The sequence below is a fragment of the Telopea speciosissima genome, chromosome 4 (genome assembly GCF_018873765.1).
Source record: "Telopea speciosissima isolate NSW1024214 ecotype Mountain lineage chromosome 4, Tspe_v1, whole genome shotgun sequence".
In the NCBI taxonomy this organism is placed as follows: Eukaryota; Viridiplantae; Streptophyta; class Magnoliopsida; order Proteales; family Proteaceae; genus Telopea; species Telopea speciosissima.
In genome coordinates this window covers 25,448,964-25,467,880 of record NC_057919.1, presented here as the reverse complement: position 1 = coordinate 25,467,880, position 18,917 = coordinate 25,448,964, and the positions used below count along the sequence as shown (strand labels likewise).

Sequence of the window (18,917 nt, the reverse complement as noted above, 5' to 3'; positions counted from 1 at the left end):
TTATTAAATTTACAATCAAGTTTGAGTATAGAAAGTTACCAGTAACTACAGCCTGATTGGCCTCAGCCTCACTTGCAGTCACGGAATAGACTTGTCCTTGAGGTTTACCGACTGGTTGTCGAGGGGGAAGAATAGGCCTCTTGTGGTGGCAAGTCCTAGAGGTATGACCCATCTGGCCACAGGTGAAACATTTATACTCAGCAACACTCGATGGAGCAATAGAAGTAGTACCTGACACCTTGGTGCTTGGATTGGCATACACCGGCCTGGTTACTGATGTCTCAGACTCACTTCGCTGTGGCAAGGATGATGCTGCACTAGATCCAGAAAACCTGCTATACTTGTTGAATCCTCTGTCAGGGAATGGTGTTGCTCTTTTGCCTGAAGACTGACTAACCTGATAAGCATCCCTCTGCTTATCCTCAACCTTCTTTGCAGTTTGTACGGTCTCTGAGTATCCCTGGGTCAGTCTGGTGGCCATAATCGAAGTAATCTATGGCCTCAACCCATCTTCAAACTTCTGTGCTTTAGCTTCATCGGTACCCATGTGAGGGGGAGCAAAGAAGAATAACTCTTCAAACTTCTGCTGGTACTCCAGCACTGACTTCGACCCCTGAACTAATTCAGCTAGTTCAATCTCTTTCCTCTTCTTCACACTGGTGGGGAAGTAATTCCCAAAGAAAGCTTGTTTAAAGATGTCCCAGGTTAGGACAGCGTGTTCCGCTTGCAAAATAGGCTTTGTGGTTTCCCACCAAGCCTCTGCTTCATACTGTAGCTTATATCTAGCACAGATGAGTTTCTGCTGGTCATTGCATCCCAGAAACTTGAAGGCTTTCTCCATCTCTTTCACCCATTTAACAGGTAGCAGGTTGTCCTTGCTGGTCCCAGCAAAAGTTAAAGGCTGCATTTTGAGGAACCTTTCCATCATGCGGCCTTCAGTGTCCTGTTGTGGAGCAGGAGGGGGAGGAACAGCAGGGGCTGCAGGAGTTGCAGGGGCTGCCTGTGAAGTTTGGATGCTTCTGATGGCTGCCTGGAATTGATTACCCATATCGGTAATCATCTGATGCATTTGCTGTTGTTGCCCTTCCATTATAGCCCTTATAAGGCTAGCTATGTCGGGAGCAGGCACTTCAGGGGGAGGAGGATGATTTGCTTGTGTACCTCCAACTGGAGGATCATTATGGGTAGGATTGGAGGATGAGGCTGCCTATGCACGCCCTCCGGTGTTATGCCTCTGATATGTAATAGGAGGCCGAGGATCCATAATGATCAACTGAGAAAGAGAATAAACATCAAACTATTAGCACATGCAGCAGTTTGATATACATATATGCACAGAATATAGAAAGTAGCAATAAAGGCAAAATTAGCCTTATTGTACTCCACAGAATTCAAGGAAGGACTTGAAGTATATCTGCCCATCTGTGGAGGATAGATTCGATGCGAGAAATGTGGGCCCGAAGGTAATCCATCCTCCGATCAATGATGTAAAAATCTCTGGTCCACAAGGATTTGCTGTCATTCCATAAGACAGACCGTAGGTATACCCGGTCATTAACAAGCAACTCAAGCGCTCGATTGAGTTCATCGATGTTCTTGGGGTTGTAATTGTACTCCTCAATTGGCCTTAACACATAACTCATCTCAAGTTGGTGTTATATGTTAAGCCAAAAATCGAACTCCTAAAGAGAAAACTCACAAATCATGCTACATGTTAAAATATATTATATTATAACGAATCAATAAATAATAAACAATAAATAAACATTCGCTTCATAGCCATTTACTAACTTAAGCATGATCATAGCACTTGATATATTTAAAATCATACAACACAACATTTTAAAGCATAAAGGTATGATTTTTACACCCAATTTATGAATATACAACTCTTTTATTACATAAAAGTATTTTTAAAAATTTTATATAATTTTAAATAATTTTTCATGTATTTATTTTATTTTATTTATATTTTAAATAATTTATTATTATTATATTTATATATTTATTTTTATTATGTAAATATAATTATAGTTTTTTTTTTACCTTAATATATTATAGGATAAATTCTTTATTTAATTAAGTATTTATAATAATTTTTAAAATCATTTTTAAGAGGCAAAAGATGAATCGGATTCACAAGGCAAAAGGCCAATCGGATTCACTGCCGAGTTGACTCGGTCATCCGGTTCACTCAGCAGTGACCAATTCCCTTTAAAAACCGTGAAAACCTGCAACCCATTTATGTTCTTCTATTCTGTCCAGACTTCTTCTAGTCCCTTTTTCTTAAGTGTAAACCCTCCAAGAAGCTTCCTATAAGGCATTCTAAAGCTAAAATAAAGATTAAAGCTCAAGATTACTCACTCCCAACTAAAGGTAAGTGATCAAATCTCTCTTTTTTTTCTTCTTTTTACTTGTTCTTTGAATTTTAGCTAGGTTTCCCTACCTATCTTCTTAGTTCTTGAACATAGTTGCTTCTCCTAACTTTTTCCCTACATTTTTCTTCTTCTTTGGCTGTCCTTGAGCAATGTACCTCCTCATTACTCACTTCCACCCTCTCTCTTCGCTTTCACCATGATTTCTACTCAAGCATTCACTGTGCACAGCTTGTGTTCGAGAAAATGCTTCAATAGCCTTCCTAACCTATTTCTGGTTTCTTTTTACTGGTTTTAGGCATATTAACTTATAAGAATGCTTTTTATGGTGATTAATCTTAAATGCTTTACTTCCTATCAATATTTGATGATAATTACTTCTTCCCCTATACCTATGTGTATGTGTGCATGTGAAGTGTTTGTATAAATGCTCCTGTGACACTTCTTGTCTAAACTTATTTATTTATTCAGTCTAACTTAACTATTTTAGTTGCTAGACTTATGATATGTTTTTAACATGCCCACATGTATACATACATAGGTATACAGCCCTTATTACTCTTGGCTTAATCACCCATTTTTCCTTTAATTAACCTATGTTCATGCTACATTTTCAGCCAATGTTTACATTACATATGGGCTGCTGTCTCATATATGAGCATGCTTAGCGAAGTACATACTGATATATATTTAAACATGCTGACTTATTACTTAATATGCTCTTTCTTTCACCTTTTGATGCAGCCTTGATCTATAATGGCTGCAGCCCGAGGGTGTGGTAGGGGTGGCAGAGGAAGAGGGAGAGGGGCTGTTAACCTTGATGAAGAATTTGAGCCCCTCTTCTTCAGGAGTGCTCAAGAAGAGATAAGATATATTGAGTACTTTATGGAAAGGAACTTTGAGGTTGAACGAGGAGTGGTCCCCGATGATCTCCGGGCCTTCAAGGTTCAGGAAAGATTTGAGGCAATTGGGTGGCTGCCCATGATTCAGCCCGAGCGTTACTGTTACCCCAGGGCTATCCGGTTGTTCTACAACAACTTTTCTTACCGGCATGAGGGCAATGACTTCTACATCTCAAGCTACGTGAAGGGAAGGGAATTCTCCTTCAACACAGGGCAACTGGCTGAGTCTATTGAGGATGCACATTGCTATGCCACCTTTCTCTCCTCAGTTACGCCATTCAGACTGCACAAAGGTGGATCATGTTGCAGTGGAGGAGGACATGGATGAGGGCGAGGTTCCAGTGCCACAGTCTATTGTTCATCCACCAATGCCTTCAGCCTGCAGCATCACTTGGGCATCCAGGTGCCTCTTCTTCTTCTGCTGCTCCAGAGTACATTGGAGATGGTACTACATTGGCACAGCTGTTCAACAAGTTAGAGAGCATGGAGAGGGCCATGCAACAGGGTTTTTCTGAGTTGGGTGGAAGGATGAGTGCAGTGGAGACCCAGCTGTCAGAGTGGAGGTCACACTTCTCGGGATAGGGTCCACCACCACAGTGACTGTCCGATGCTACTATTATGTCTTACTAGTCTAGACTAGGTTTTAACTTTACTTGTAATTTCCTTTCATGCTTTGTAAGGACTATGGTCCTCAGTTTAACCTATATTAACCTGATGTAACCAGATCAGCCTATGCGCTGAAATTTTGGATAAACTCGGATCTATATAATAGAAGTTTTATCTTTATATCACAGTCTACAATCAATTTTCATTTTACTTGGTAGCTTTTAGTTGAGGTTTTTAATTAATCCTAAGTTGAACTCACCTTCAGGTCAATGAGTCAAAGAGTTGCCAATCATGAATTTGACTGCGAATAGAATAAGAGCAGGGTATGCTCTGATACCACTTAAATGTCACATCCCGGCCTGGTTCATAAGGGCCAAGTGTGCCAGGATGTCCCAGACATCCAACCAAGATCATAATGCAGTTCTCTATTCGCAGTTTTGTTCATAATATATTGAATCAAAGTGCAACGGAAGCAATTTAATATGATGTAAGACAATAATGAAACTAGTAATAACAGTTTATATTATAATATGAACATTTATGTACAGCTGGTTACATTGTCGGTTCACAAAAGATGTAACTTTAGCTCAAAAGGTTATATACAGTAGATACTACAAAAGTGATATAATAAAAAGGAAGGAAAGAGCCTGATCAATCTGGGAGATAAGGAGAACGAGCAGTCGTCACAGGAGCACGAAGCATCGTGCTCCACCAGTATATAAGTATCAGCTCCGCAATCAAAGGGAGAATCCTGAACAGCAGGAGTCCCCATAGGAACACCAACAGTAGCGATAGAAGCCTCATCTGTAAAAATAGAGTGATCACGAGGGGTGAGCTCTCAACTGAGCCCAATAAGGGAATGCATGCAAAACATATCGCAGCAATTATGATGAATGTCCTAAGTAGCATGTCCTAACATGGATACTAGGTCACATGGGGTATAAGTACTACTGTAGTAGATGCTAACATCGAAGAGAACCTGCCAGGGAAGCATGACACAAGGCAGCTAACCCAACAGACCCCCAATGACCAACCGGAAAGCATGACACCAGGCAGCTCCAGACATCGGTCACCCGAGCGAAACCATTCTACCACGGTGAGGACCCGCTAGGAAAGCATATCACCAGGCAGCTAACCCAACAAACCCTCAATGACCAACCCTACTGTTTATTCCCACAGCGGAGTACACACGCTAACATGGGACAGTGAATGGTACCCCAGCATAACCTTCGGCTGTACCACGGGTTGTCCAACACCTTACCCCCTGTTGGTAAGGGGCGTAGTACTGGGTTATGATAAAACAGCCTAGCCTAGTGCAATCTATGCATGATAGCACATGTATGTATAACTGAATTTAATAGAACAATACTTTTTCAATAATAGTCATTAGTAACAAGTAGATATCAATGTAAATGCAAGATGCCAATGCAACCTAAATCATATGTAGATTCTAATGCAGCAAATAAAAGCTAATAAACTATATGAACAGGATAATTTTGATGATGTATGACATGGCAATCAGAACAAAAACAAATTAAAATGATAAACACTCCAAAATTAAAGTCAGAATTCCCTTACCTGTATTTGTAGGTAAGTTCAAAACGATTACCCTCCAAATAGCCCAGCAAAACAGACAAAACCCGCAAAGAACAGACTAGAATCAGTCCCTAACAGCAGAAAATCACCAATGTTTAGGGGTTAGAGAATGGCCAGAGGTCAATCAAAGGCATCAGGGGCATTTTGGTCATAATTGGTTGAACCGGTTGTCCGGTTCAAGGGGTAGAATTGGGGGTTTTACTTTAAATGGGCAGATCTTAACATGTACAGTCCTAATTTCTGGTTTCATATCATAATTAAGGTGGGTCATTTCTCCAATTTGTTAAATTTCGAATTTAATTAATAAACTAGGGATTTTGGTTGTTTATTCTCCAAATTAATGGGCTAGGGTTCACAATTCTGATCTCTAGAACCAGATTTAGATGAAGTCAGGGGAGCTGCCAAGAAATTCAGGTATAATTGAATAAGATTTGACTCAATTCAGGTTTGTGTAGATGAAATTTCCTATGGTATAAGCTTAACTCAGCAAGCTTTAATGGCAGCAACATATAGGTTGCAATCTTGAGGAAATTAGGAAAGAAATAGGTAAGAAGAGAAGGGGACTGCAAGAATCAAGACTTACCTAGATATGTAGCAGCAAGGATTGGAAGTGCAGCCTTCAATTTCAGCTCCAAACCTTGACCAATTTCGATGCTTCCCAAGACTGGTTCTCCTTTCCTTTCTTTCTTTCTCTATTTTCTCCCCAAACTCTCTTAAGACTGAATTCTCGATTCTTCTTATGTTTAGGTAAGAATGGTGAAGTAGAAATAGGAAAGGAGTTATATGTATATACCACTTGAGCACTAAAGGGTAGGACAGTAATTTGAGTCATAAATATTTCTAAAACTGATTTCTAACTTCTTAGACTAATGAATAGTGAAGTTGATTTCTATTTATAGTGGTTAAATTATTTAAGGGCTGTTTGGTCTATTAATGTAAAATCAGTTTTAAAAATAATTTCAAAAATTATTTTTAACCAGAATTTTTGTACTTATACCTTAATCTAACTATAGGATGATGTCATATTACATCATGGGTAAACTGGGTACGGGTAATTGCTGGGAATTTGATTCTCCACTGGGGATGTGGGTCCCACAGGGATAAATGACCAGAATACCCCTATAAGTCTAATTGGTCATACAATCGGCATACAAATACACAGATAAGTTCATACTTACAATGGGTTAGTTAAGGGAAAGGTTCCGCATCCCCTCTAGGTAGCAGATCTGACAAAGGTAGCTTAGATGCGGGACTCCACTAGGGTTCTCTGACTCTAGAAGGGCAGGTTGAGAAGAAGACTCCCCGGAATCCTCTATAGGTGTGTCAGATGATTGGTCTAGTACCTCGACCGATGCAGCCCATAACATTTGTAAAGAATCCCAGAACCTGTAACTAGTGCCTAGAAAAGAGAAGAGAGAAGAGAGAACGAGATGGAGAAGGAGAGAGAACAATGGGAGAAAAGGGTTGTGCGATAGAATCTGTATTCTACCGTACTAGCCAACATATATTTATATTAAACCAAATCAGAATTACAAAAGGAATATAACTCTTACCTAATTAAGCCTAAAACCTAAAACAAGAAACTTACTTAGACTAGGAAACTAACAATTAAGACATAAACTAATAAAGGAAACCACGATAGGGGGACTCCGCCTATCGTGTTACATATCTCTTAACACTCCCCCTTAAGCTGGAGTATACACATATCAGAAGAAAGCTCCAGCTTGGACCAACAAGATCAAAAATGAAAGGCAGCACCAGGCTTGAACACATGTAGCCATAGATGCCAGCGAGCTCAAAGCAGCACTCCAATCAATAAATCCATCAACAATAGCAGTCCAAACAAATCCAATCAAAAACAGCAACACGCCAACACCAAAAGCTCTTCCCAAGGAAGTCAACAAAATGCATTACTCAACAGCTACACCAAACGTCCTTCCCAATGAAGGCAATAAAATGCAAGTAGTGACCTGCTCCAACAAAGACAAACAAAAGTGCAACTCCAATGGTGACACAAAATCCCGTAAAAGTGCAGCTCCAGTGGCTACACAAAAGTCCACAAAAATGCAGCTCCAATGGCTACACAAAAGTCCATCTCGAGGAAGGCACTCCAACAACAATTAGACTCACTCTTGAGTCCCGAACTAAAAAAAAAAGTTTCAGATAAAATTGCTTGCAGTAGACACCTTCACAGATAGTAGACATCTTCAATCTCCCCCTTACGTGTAGCATTACACGTGAACAGAGAACGACCAATAACATCTCAACAAATCTGATAAGCAAGACCACCAGCAAATAAGATCCCAATAAATTAATCTTCAATCAAGAGCAGCTACATATAATCGCCAATAAAAGAAACACCCCTCACGATAATAACTAAAATCTCAAACCAATGCGATCTGGGGTCCACCCAAGCAAGATAATGGCAAATTTGTAATTAATCTATCAATCCCAATATAATCCCAATCTTAAAATCCAACTATTGATCCACCCAAGATAGGTAAAACACAAATACAAGGAAGTAGTGGCAATCTGGTAATTAACCAGAATTTTCAAGTGGCTCTTGGGTAGATAAATAGGGGAATGGCAAAATGGTCAATAACTCAAAGTTGAAAGAAAAAAAAAAGGAATCTCATAGCTGTAATTAACCAAATAATGGAGCGTCAAATGAAGGAATTAGTATTTATAGATGGGGGACATACTTGGAAGGCATGGTAAAATATGGACATAAGGAGATAAGTAAAGAGGTGAGGGGCAAAAGAGGAAAACTAACTTAAAAAAAGATATGGACAGGAGACAAGAAGGTAACGTGACTATCTTCTTCTCCTTGACAGTCACGCAACCACCAAAGCAAACAAATGGCAAGAAAACAAACTCAAAGAAAGAAACCCATTCGTAATAGAAAACCTGAAAATCGAAGAATAGCAGTGGTCACCCATCTTCAGCTTGAACCAGAGGCGGAACCTGGGAATTGATCATACCAATATCACTTCAGAAGGCTCTGGTAGGTCAAATCGAACCAAGAATCCAAGCAAACAACAACCAATCTCAATCGCAATTCCAGCAAGACCAGAAGCAAATCGAAAAGGGATTTAGAAGCAACCACATCTTTATCCTTCAAGAGACGCAAGCAGGGAAATAACTATCTTCAACCACAACCGACAGCCTCGCTATCGAGAACCAATACCTTTCCAGATGCAAGCTTGATTCCAAAAACCCCTAGACGGTAACCCACAAATTCTCCATCCAAGCACGAAGCTGCAAAAGTATGGCAGCAAAATCGATTCAAGATCAGCAAATCAATTCAACCATAGCACATATTGAAACACTTAGCAACAAGATTAGTGGTGTTGCTATCGAATCAGATTGAAGAAACACTTAGCAGATCCTAGCAGCAGAACAACCTTCAGTCTACAAACGATAGTAGTATATTTTCAATCGTCTCAATATACGAAACCCTTGTTCAGGAACAGTAGAAATACTTGATCACTCTAATAGCGATGCAGCAGCAAATCGATAGGCACATGCTTCATCATACAAGAATCTTCATTGAAACCAAACGAATCTAAAAAACGACTCTCAAACCGGCAACTGGTTATTGCTTTGATACTATGTAAAGAATCCCAGAACCTGTAACCAGTGCCTAGAAAAGAGAAGAGAGAAGAGAGAAGGAGATGGAGAAGAAGAGAGAACAATGGGAGAAAAGGGTTGTGTGATAGAATCTGTATTCTACCGTACTAGCCAACATATATTTATATTAAACCAAATCAGACTTACAAAAGGAATATAACTCTTACCTAATTTAGCCTAAAGCCTAAAACAAGAAACTTACTTAGACTAGGAAACTAACAATTAAGACATAAACTAATAAAGGAAACCACGATAGGGGGACTCCCCCTATCGTGTTACATATCTCTTAACAACATTGAAGCAAGCATCGACACAGAACTGGAACTTGAAATCACACAAGTTCCAAAAATTTAAATTTATTGCGGATTTTACAACCTTCCTCAACCACTTACCTGCAGACGTTTCAACTTTGCCTCAGCTACCTCATCAGTTAGATTAATCATCCTACATCAAAGGAAAAGGAAAGTAAATATATAAGAGGAAAGAGAGATTCCTTTTTCTTTTGTGAAAGGATGTCGGATTCACTTTTATGTCTTGTTTGTAATTTAGATTCTTGTTCCATTTGGCCAAGCAAACACGAAGTTCAACAGAAAGAGATAATGTGCACATATGAAGGTTCTACCCAGTTACTTGATTCACAATATGATCTACCTGACTTCAAGCTCGGAGATTTTCACAAGCAATAACTGCTCCCTTGTAGACGTAGTTGTGTCGACCTATCAATTGAGAAAATATAGAACAATTTACACTTAACTTGCCGTTGAATGAGACATACATAATGAGAACTATAACACAAAATTAATATCAGAAAGAAAGAATTGAACAATTACATCATGCTTCAGAGCTTATAGAGAGCATTGGAAAATAACATTTCACATAGAGATGCTATTGAGACCTAGTAGAATAGGCAAACATATGGAAAAGGAAACCCAAGAATGATGCAGTTGATGCAGCCATCTACCCCCTTGGTTTCTCTAAAATGTCAAATATTGTCAAGGAATCTCTTACCCATGACCTCCAGCCTAAACATTGTTAGAATCAACCTAGCTTACCACATGAATAGAATTAAGCTTCTTCATTATATCGATTAAAAAGATGTTAATCATTGTTATACGGACAGACTCCATTATATTGGTCATATGCAAACCAAAAAGGGTCAATGGAAAATATTTATATAGAGGAGGTGGCATCGAGATACGTGCCAATGTAGTTTCGTCGACTCATGTGCGTAAGCTCAATAATCACCACGTGCAATTTTACATAAATCTTGCCAGGCCAACTAAGGATTTTCAAGTCAAATCGGTTCTTAAAACCCTATCAAGTTTCACACATAAAAAGAAATGCATAAAGATTATGTGAAACCCGGTCAAATTTCATAATAAATTTGAACTTTTGGAATCTGTGTGATTTCAAGTTCTGGTTCAACTTTGCCCATGCTAGCCTTTAATTTGTGGGCTGTCTTGATTAAGAAATTCAGACCTATCTGTAAAGGCATTCCGATCAACCAACTACCGTGGCCTTAAATGAGTCTGAGGTGTCTAGCGGAAGACAACACATAAGCTTGCATCTTGGGTTGATGGCCGCGAAGCCTCTCTCTGTCTTAGGCCGAATCCCAAGTAAGAATCCCATTTTATATGTATATATGTTGTATTTTTAATTAATTAGTGTATTAGGGCGAATAGTAATTTTTACCTTGTGGGACCCGCACTGAGCTACCTATGTGCAGTGCGCTGTGGACAGTGCAGGACCTCCCCTTAATTAAACTCAATGTAAGTATAATTTAAAATATATTTATATAACGTTTTGTACGACCAAATAGGGTTAGAAGGGTATTTTAGTAAAATTGACCCCGTAGGACCCAGTTCCCCAGTGGGGAATGTGGTTCCGAACAGTTACCCGTATCCGGATCATCCCTGATGTCACATGACGTCGATCTGTAGCTGGAATAAGGTAATAAATACAAAAGAATCAATTTTAGAAATAATTTATAACCAAATGACCATTCTGCCCCTTAGTGGTTAAGTATCCTATATATATATATATAACTTCTCTTATTCTATTTACAAAACACATTACGAGTTAGTGAAGCTGAAAAATTCGTTCCAGCTTGGAAAAGAGAAGAGAAGAAGAGAGAACAAGGGCTGCTCTTGAAGGCTTACCTCCCACAACCGAACCTGAACTTGAATCTCCATTAGAAGTGCTTCCAAGCACTGTTCGCCTCTAATTTTTGGTAAGCCCCGAGAACCCTTCCTGTATCCTTCTCCTTCTCCTCTAAGTTTAGTTTATGTTTAGTCTAAATACACCTAAGATGGCGGAACTCCATTAAAGCTTCAAAGTTAAGCTTGAATAATTAGATTTTGTTGTGAGATTGGGCTGTTCTAACTAATTCCAGCCCAATCAGACCTGAAATTGAGTGTTAAACTCTAATCAAACCTTCAATGTTGAAGCTATTACTTGTATAGTAAACCCTAACCTAGCTAATTTAGGTTTTATTGAAGAAATTCCTAAATTAACTAATTATTTATGAAATTGAACACCCAAAATAGATTGACCCACCTCAATTAATGTTAAAACTCCTAATTTGGGCCATACATGCAAAGATCTGGCCAATTGAAGTAAAACCCCCAAATTCGGACATTACCCGGGATCTGTTGCAGCCAGGGGGTGACCGCTCCCTGGAAGTCTCGCATCCGGCTCTCCTATTTTTGTGCCCTTATGACCTATACCCCTTGGGACTTAACCTTGGACCATCCCGAACCTATTGTAGGTGTTTGGTATGTTGTTTAGTAATGCTTTTCATTTTCTAGTCGGTTTGTTGGATTGTTGGTGGGTAAGCGACTAGATTCCTTCGATAACTAATCTATAATATTCTTGTCTCATATTTAGATCGTCTTGTCTGTTTCTTGCCTATTGGAATTTATTCACCTAGGCTAGCTACAATTACAGTAAGGGGATTCGACCTTAATTTCTGTGTGTTTATCACATTAATTTCAATTTTATCTTTGAATGTCATGCGCTACGCATCATTACCTCTATACCGGCATGTAGTTTTCTAGCTTTTATTTAATGCATTAGATGCATAAAATAGGTCTGCACAAAGACATCTTGCATTGCATTTGCATTGATTATTTATATGATGTGAATTTATGATGATGGAATTCGATAAATTATAACTCGAGATCATGCTTGCCTCATCATATTTAGACTGCATGCTAGGTTGATATTCATTACCCAAGATCTGCGCCCCTTACCAACGGGGGAAAGGTGTTGGACAACCCGTGCAGAGACCGATGTGTTAGTTCCGGATGCCATCTTCTATCCCATGTTAGCGGGTCCCTAATTCCACTGTGGGAATAAACAGTGGTGGGTTGGTCATTTGGGGGTCTGTCGGGGTCCGATGTGTTAGTTCCGAATCGGCGGGTCCTCACCGTGGTAGAATGGTTTCGCTCGGGTGACCAAGGGTTAGTTCGGGGACCGAGGTTAGCATCTACCACTAGTAGTAGTACTTATACCCCATGAGACTTAGTATCGTCTTTAGGAACATCTTAGTTTAGCACACGCATCATGGATTTTTTGTGTTTATATGCTTGTACCCCCTTATCTGGGCTCATTGAGCTCACCCGTGGATATCCTTATTTTTCAGGTGATTTAGTTACTTCTAATGTTGGATTTGCGGCGCTGGAGTTTGAAGTGCACGATACTTCGTGCGCACGTGATGATTGGGCAACCTCCTGATCTTGGCCTGATAGTCCAGGCTACCTCCCCACTCTTTTATGCTTTATAAATGCTTTATATATTTATAGAATAGTTTTTTGTATACTTTTGTTCTGTGCTACCTTTGAGAATTGTGTAGTTGTATCACAAGCCTTATCATTTATATAAATGAAATATCATTTAGACTTCTCTTACTAATGATGTTATCTCTATTAATTAAATTGTTTCCGCTGCCTCTGATTACTGTATCTGTGAGCAATGATTGTGAATAGGGTACTGCACTTGTGATCCTTGGGTATTGGTTGGATGTCAGAGACATCCCGCCACACTTGGCCCTTAATAACCGGGCCGGGGTGTGACAGATTAGATTACAAGCTTCACTTCAAAATAGCGCATATTAGAATGTGCACTGCAAGGGAACGACTAAAAAATCAAGAAGAGAAAAGAGGAAGGAAGAAATTCAATTGTGGTGGCGATAAAAAAACCTGGTTGTCCCACCCACCAAGGTGAACTTACAGGGACATGGGAGTCTCTGACACTTCTCTTGGGATCAGTAGCAGAGAAAACATTGTAGACAAGGATGAAAGTATCAATAAATTCTGCTGCCAAACCCACACCATTTCTGTAGCCATCGGCGATCTCGTTCACCCCACCACCATACTGCACATATTAAGACTTTTGGCAGGCCTTTACAAGCCCTACACCACACATTGCATCCAAGCATTGTGCCACCATGTACATCACAGCACGGATTAGTGACACTTTTTTTTTGGATGAATAAAAATTTAATACGAAGAAAGGAGAGGGAATGTACAAGCCCGAGGGCCAACAACAACAGAAGCTAGAGACTAGCTATGATGCAAGATGTAGGTAGGGAGACCCCAGGAGACAACAATGGGCCTGTTCCTTGGGGAGTCCATAGTGACACTTTATACGCTATGAAAAGCCCAAACGTCACTTCTGAGTTATTATGCCCTCCTGTACACACACAACTGTTTAGAGGGAAAAAAGAGAGAGATGAGAGTTATTAATCATTATTGAAAAAATTCCTTTTCTCTTCAACGACTATCTTTCTTTTATAAATATAGGAAAGAAGGGATACAGAGAATAAACTAAGCATAGCAATTCAAACAAAAAAAAAAATTTAAAATAAGGAAAATAAAATGAACCCAATAAAACAAAGTGAAGCGAGGCATTGAAATTGAACAAAAATTACCAATAATGAATATGCCAACAGATAATAGTGGGCCTCTCTATATTGGACTAGGACTTTTATCGAGGTTTAGCCTGATGGAGCACCTATGTCCTAGAAAAACCAAAAAGCATTGTTATACACCACAAAATGAAGAGACAACACTAAACCTATGTTTCCTATCAGGAAAAACATGAAAAAGTTAAGACTACTAACCAATTCGAACATTAACTGCAACACTGCAACCTCTCATCGCTAGTGCAAAAGCCTCCAGAACCACCAAACCATAGATCATATGTAATGCAGTTTCACAAAAAATAATGAGGGCAAACAGAACAAAGATTTCTAATCATAATTAAGCCCCCCTCATTCTTTATTGATTCTGATCTTCTAACACTACTTTAACACCTGCTGTAACCACTTTCCACCATAGTTGTCACGGCGTCACGGCGATCCAAGTCGGTGGAGGGGTGTCACGTCGATATATCGACATGTCGCCCGCCATGGCGTTGCCATGGCGAGCATGTCGACCATGTTTTATTTTTTATTTTCTCTATTTTTAATGTGTTAATAGATGTATACTCAAGCCATGTTTTATTTTTTCTCTATTGTTTCTCAAGTTTTAAGAAGAAAATTCAGAAATCGAAGAGGGAAAGAAGAAATCGAAAGAAATCGAAGAGGGAAAGAAGACAGGAAGAAGAAATCGAAGAGGGAAAGAAGACAGGAAGAAGAAATCGAAGAAGAAATCGAAAGAAATTGAAGAGGGAAAGAAGAAATCGAAGAGGGAAGAAGAAATCGAAGACAGGAAGAAGAAATCGAAGAGGGAAAGAGAGTCAGGAAGAAGAAATCAAAGAGGGTCGCCATGCAGCCCTCTCCAGCGCCAGGACGCCATGACAACTATGCTTTCCACACCCCTGCTCTGTTTCTGTTAGTTCCTATATCAGCCCCGATCATACCCTGCTATTTTTAGCCAGAGATACCTGTCCTGTTTTAACCACTGATAGGTTTGATCTAAAGGGTTACTCAACCCAAGTTTCAAGCTCAACAGCTCTGTAGTTTTGAGTAACAAAATATCCCCCATTCTGTTAATGAGCTTTCGATTTCCTTCATTTCTGTTTTAATCTCCTAATCATATATGCTGTTTCTGTGGCCTACCCAGTTCCTGTAGTCAGTGTTTCTTGTCTCCTAAATAGCTTATTCTGTCCTTTTAGAGCCTTTGCAAATTCTGCCCTAATCTCAATTTAAGGTTGGGTTTCAGACCATGCACCAGGAGAATTATCCAAAGTGAGCATTTTTCTTAGGTTCCAACCCATATTCCACAGATTTTGGTGAATCTTCTCTACATCATCTTCTCATTAAGCATTTGCTTATCCTCCACAAACAGGCTGGTAATTAGTAGTGAAATATTATATAAAAATAATTGCCATTCAATGAAACCAAGGACAGCTTGCCTGGGGGGAGCTTTGCAAGGATCATTAGGGAAGACAAGGCTGGGTTGCCAGTTTTCAGGTTCTAGCAGGTCTACTGTTTGCTTGTATGGGTTGGTTCAATGAGGGCGTACTTGAGTGTTTATATGATCGGGAAAGGGGTAAGGCGGGATGTCCCCCCCTCTTGTATTCTTTGATTCTTTGGATTGATTAATAAAATTCTAGGGGCTGCCCCGGGTCCCAGTTAAGTTCGGGTAAAAAAAAAAAAATTAAACCAACAACATCCATTGGGGTTAGATAAGAATAAAACAGAAAGAAGGTAACCAAACCTTAAGTCTCCGTTTACTGTCCTTGTCCCAAAAATTGAAAGCACCATCAGAACCTGATGTTGCAAAAGTATGGTGTACATGAATAAGGGATACCCACACAAGCTCTGAAAGTATATCAAGCAACAGATAAATCAAACCTCCTCATGAGTCAGAAGTTCAGAAGATATCTATGAGGGATATGATTTGAAAGGAAAAAAGAATATCTGCAACATATGGAACACTTTAATTGGTAACACTAACAATATATTTTTTTTAATTAACATAAGTTTTATAAAAAGAAAGATAATATGGTATAACAGGCCTCCAAGGAGGCAAGAGCACAGATAATATACAACAACAAAGAACTACACCCCCGCCACCCTGTAAAAGCCCACACCTCATAACAGAATGGTATTCCCATAACAGAATCTCAAAAGTAAAACGCCTTGCTTGGTCAACTCATCAGCCATCTCATTGACCACTCTAGGCTGTCATTGAAAACAGCAATGCAGGCTAGAGGCAAGATGAGGAATGCATGCAACTAAATATGCAAAATCTCCAAGGTTTCCTGAGAATAATCAACCATACAAGTAACAACATTTACATGATCTCCTTATAAATATGCATGAAACAAAATACCTGAAACAACCAGAACCATGACAAAATGGAGTAAGAGGATTAGAGATGAAGAACTTACTGGAATTCCATGAACTTAGCACTTATGTCCTAGAAAAACCAAAAAGCATTGTTATACACCCCAGAATGAAGAGATAACTCTAAACCTATGTTTCCTATTAGGAAAAACATGAAAAACTTAAAACTCATGGATCAGGTTAAAGAAAAAAAAATTAAAATCGGATGCAACTACTAACCAATTTGAACATTAACTGCAACACTGCAACCTCTCATCGCCAGTGCAAAAGCCTCCAGAACCACCAAACAATAGATCAGATGTAATGCAGTTTCACAAAAAATAATGAGGGCAAACAGAACAAAGGTTTCTAATCATAATTTAGCCACTACCAGAATATAAACTATGATTATTCACCTTAAGAATCTTTTTTTTTTTTTTTTTTGTTACTTGTAGGAGGGTGTACCAATAAAAATTAAAATATTCCATATTACAAAAATTGAACCTCTATTTCTACACATACACGAACGCACACAATGCAGGAACATGTACATGCAAACAGGAATGAGAGCTAAGATAGGCAAGGAAGAAATGGACCATTCAACTTCAGGTTGTAAAATTCTTCTGGTTAATTCCTCCAACTCTGAAGACAGTTCAGGAGCCCAATTTTATAGTTAAGAGCATGCAAAGTAGTTTCAAGGGTCTCACAATAAGCTGCCTTAAAAACAAACCAGGGTACCTTCTTTTGGTTGCCTTCTAAGCATGTAAAGCACTGATTGGTTGCGTCATAGCCCTGGATGAAACCCTGAATGAAAAATAGAATTAGACTCCAGGACCCAAGTGATTTGGATAAATGAAAATCAATGCAATATCCAAGTATCCACTAAATATTGGAAAGATGAAATCCAATGTAAGATGGAAGCTATCTAAAAGGAAAAGATTCTGTCAAGTCTATCTTTTCCAAAAGCCATAGGAACACTTTTCACAATCTCATTGAGTTTAATTTAGTAACTAGCATTGGTGTGAATTTTCTAATGCACTAAAGCCTGCAAAAGGTTGCAGCACACTGTTTTCAAACTTCAAACAAAAATTTCAAGGGGGGATAAATATGATAAATCTTCTCAAAGCCTATCATTAAGAATGATTACAAGAGATGTAAACGCCTTTCGTGAGTTGTCTTACAATAGAAACAGAAGCCATCCCACTGAAAGAACCGCCATGTAGGAAGGTCTTCAGACCAAACATCATCTTCTTCGCATTTCATCCACGCCAATAACACTGTGTCAATCCTCTTAGGCAATCACAGAGAGATAAAGACAGAGAAATGCCCAATGATTAGAGAGCTAAAAATAAATTGAGATCATAATGTACATGTATCTAGCTCAACAGCATTTCTGGGATCATAAAATCAGCATCTTTGGTCACTTGCCTGTGATGAATGAATGCCTCAATGCTTGAGATACTGTCATTCTCTTCTCTAGATCTAAGACAAATATTTTTTCTAGAAGATCTTAGAAATCGCCAACATCTTAGGATCCTCACCAGGGGAGCTTGTAATTAAGGAACCAATGTCTTTTTGCTAAATATTGTGAAGCAGCCTCTTCACAGTATGCAGACATAGTTTACAAGGCTTAATTAAAATGAGGGCAATGGTGCTTCACCTTTTTTCTTTTTTTCCATTTGGGGGGGGGGGGGGGGAGAGGGTGGTTGCAGTAGTAGGAAAAACAATAGAAACAGTCACTGAAACATAATCACTACAGATTTCATAGACAAGTAACTTCTTACCTTCTTTGTAACAGGATCTTCTTCAGTAGCATGAAAATTCAAATCCTGGTCAAAATGCTGATTGGTAAATCCACCTGGTAGAAAAAGCAAGAGATGTTGAAATCAGCACAAGCAATAAACATACGAATCATAACATAGTATTTCCATTCAATAACCTAGAATAATAAGCTAAAGATATTGATGACCATGTGATGCAGGCCAGCTTTGCATCTTCTATTGTTGGAAGTTCCTATCAGCCATCTCAGCCATCTTCTATTGTTTTCAAGTTCCTATTTCAGTACTTGAAACTAGAGAAAAATTGAACACAACGGCGTCTATTATCAGGATCTGCACCAGCTAATTTCTTCAATATTATCAGCTCTTCTAAACCTGCCTTGTACCGGTGCATTGAAACACAGTCAACAGTAACTTGCACTATCCCATTAAAATCAATATTTAGCTAGAACTAGAGCAATCTGAGGGCAAAAAGAGTAACATCAACTCACATAGTGTCATTATTGCATATGATTTTTATAGCCGCCTTTTCAGGATCACCCTTCCCAGCCTTGAGGTCCTTTGCACGAACTACTGTCGAAAAAACGCCTTTTCCATGGGCTGCAGTAACTTCATACCTATTGTCAAGTATTTCTCCAAATTGATAGCCTGCACAGAGAATATGTGAATACCATGAAGAGAAGCTAACAAAGTACAATTCCTGCAAAAGATAGATCAACCCGAAATCCAGTTGATACCAAAGAGACATAATAGTTCT

General features: G+C 39.0%; 1 protein-coding gene and 1 long non-coding RNA gene across 2 annotated transcripts; both read right to left on the bottom strand.

Moving 5' to 3' along the window:
* Positions 1–493: 493 nt before the first annotated feature.
* Positions 494–1,090, bottom strand: LOC122659114. The gene has a single exon (XM_043854263.1). It carries the CDS (start codon positions 1,088–1,090, stop codon positions 494–496), a length of 597 nt encoding a protein of 198 aa, XP_043710198.1.
* Positions 1,091–16,621: 15,531 nt separating this feature from the next.
* Positions 16,622–17,841, bottom strand: LOC122660166. The gene is made up of 3 exons (XR_006332636.1): positions 17,564–17,841; positions 17,121–17,186; positions 16,622–16,674 (listed from the first exon to the last, which is right to left on the bottom strand). It is a non-coding gene; the product is annotated as an uncharacterized LOC122660166 (long non-coding RNA).
* Between the last annotated feature and the right edge of the window lie 1,076 nt (positions 17,842–18,917).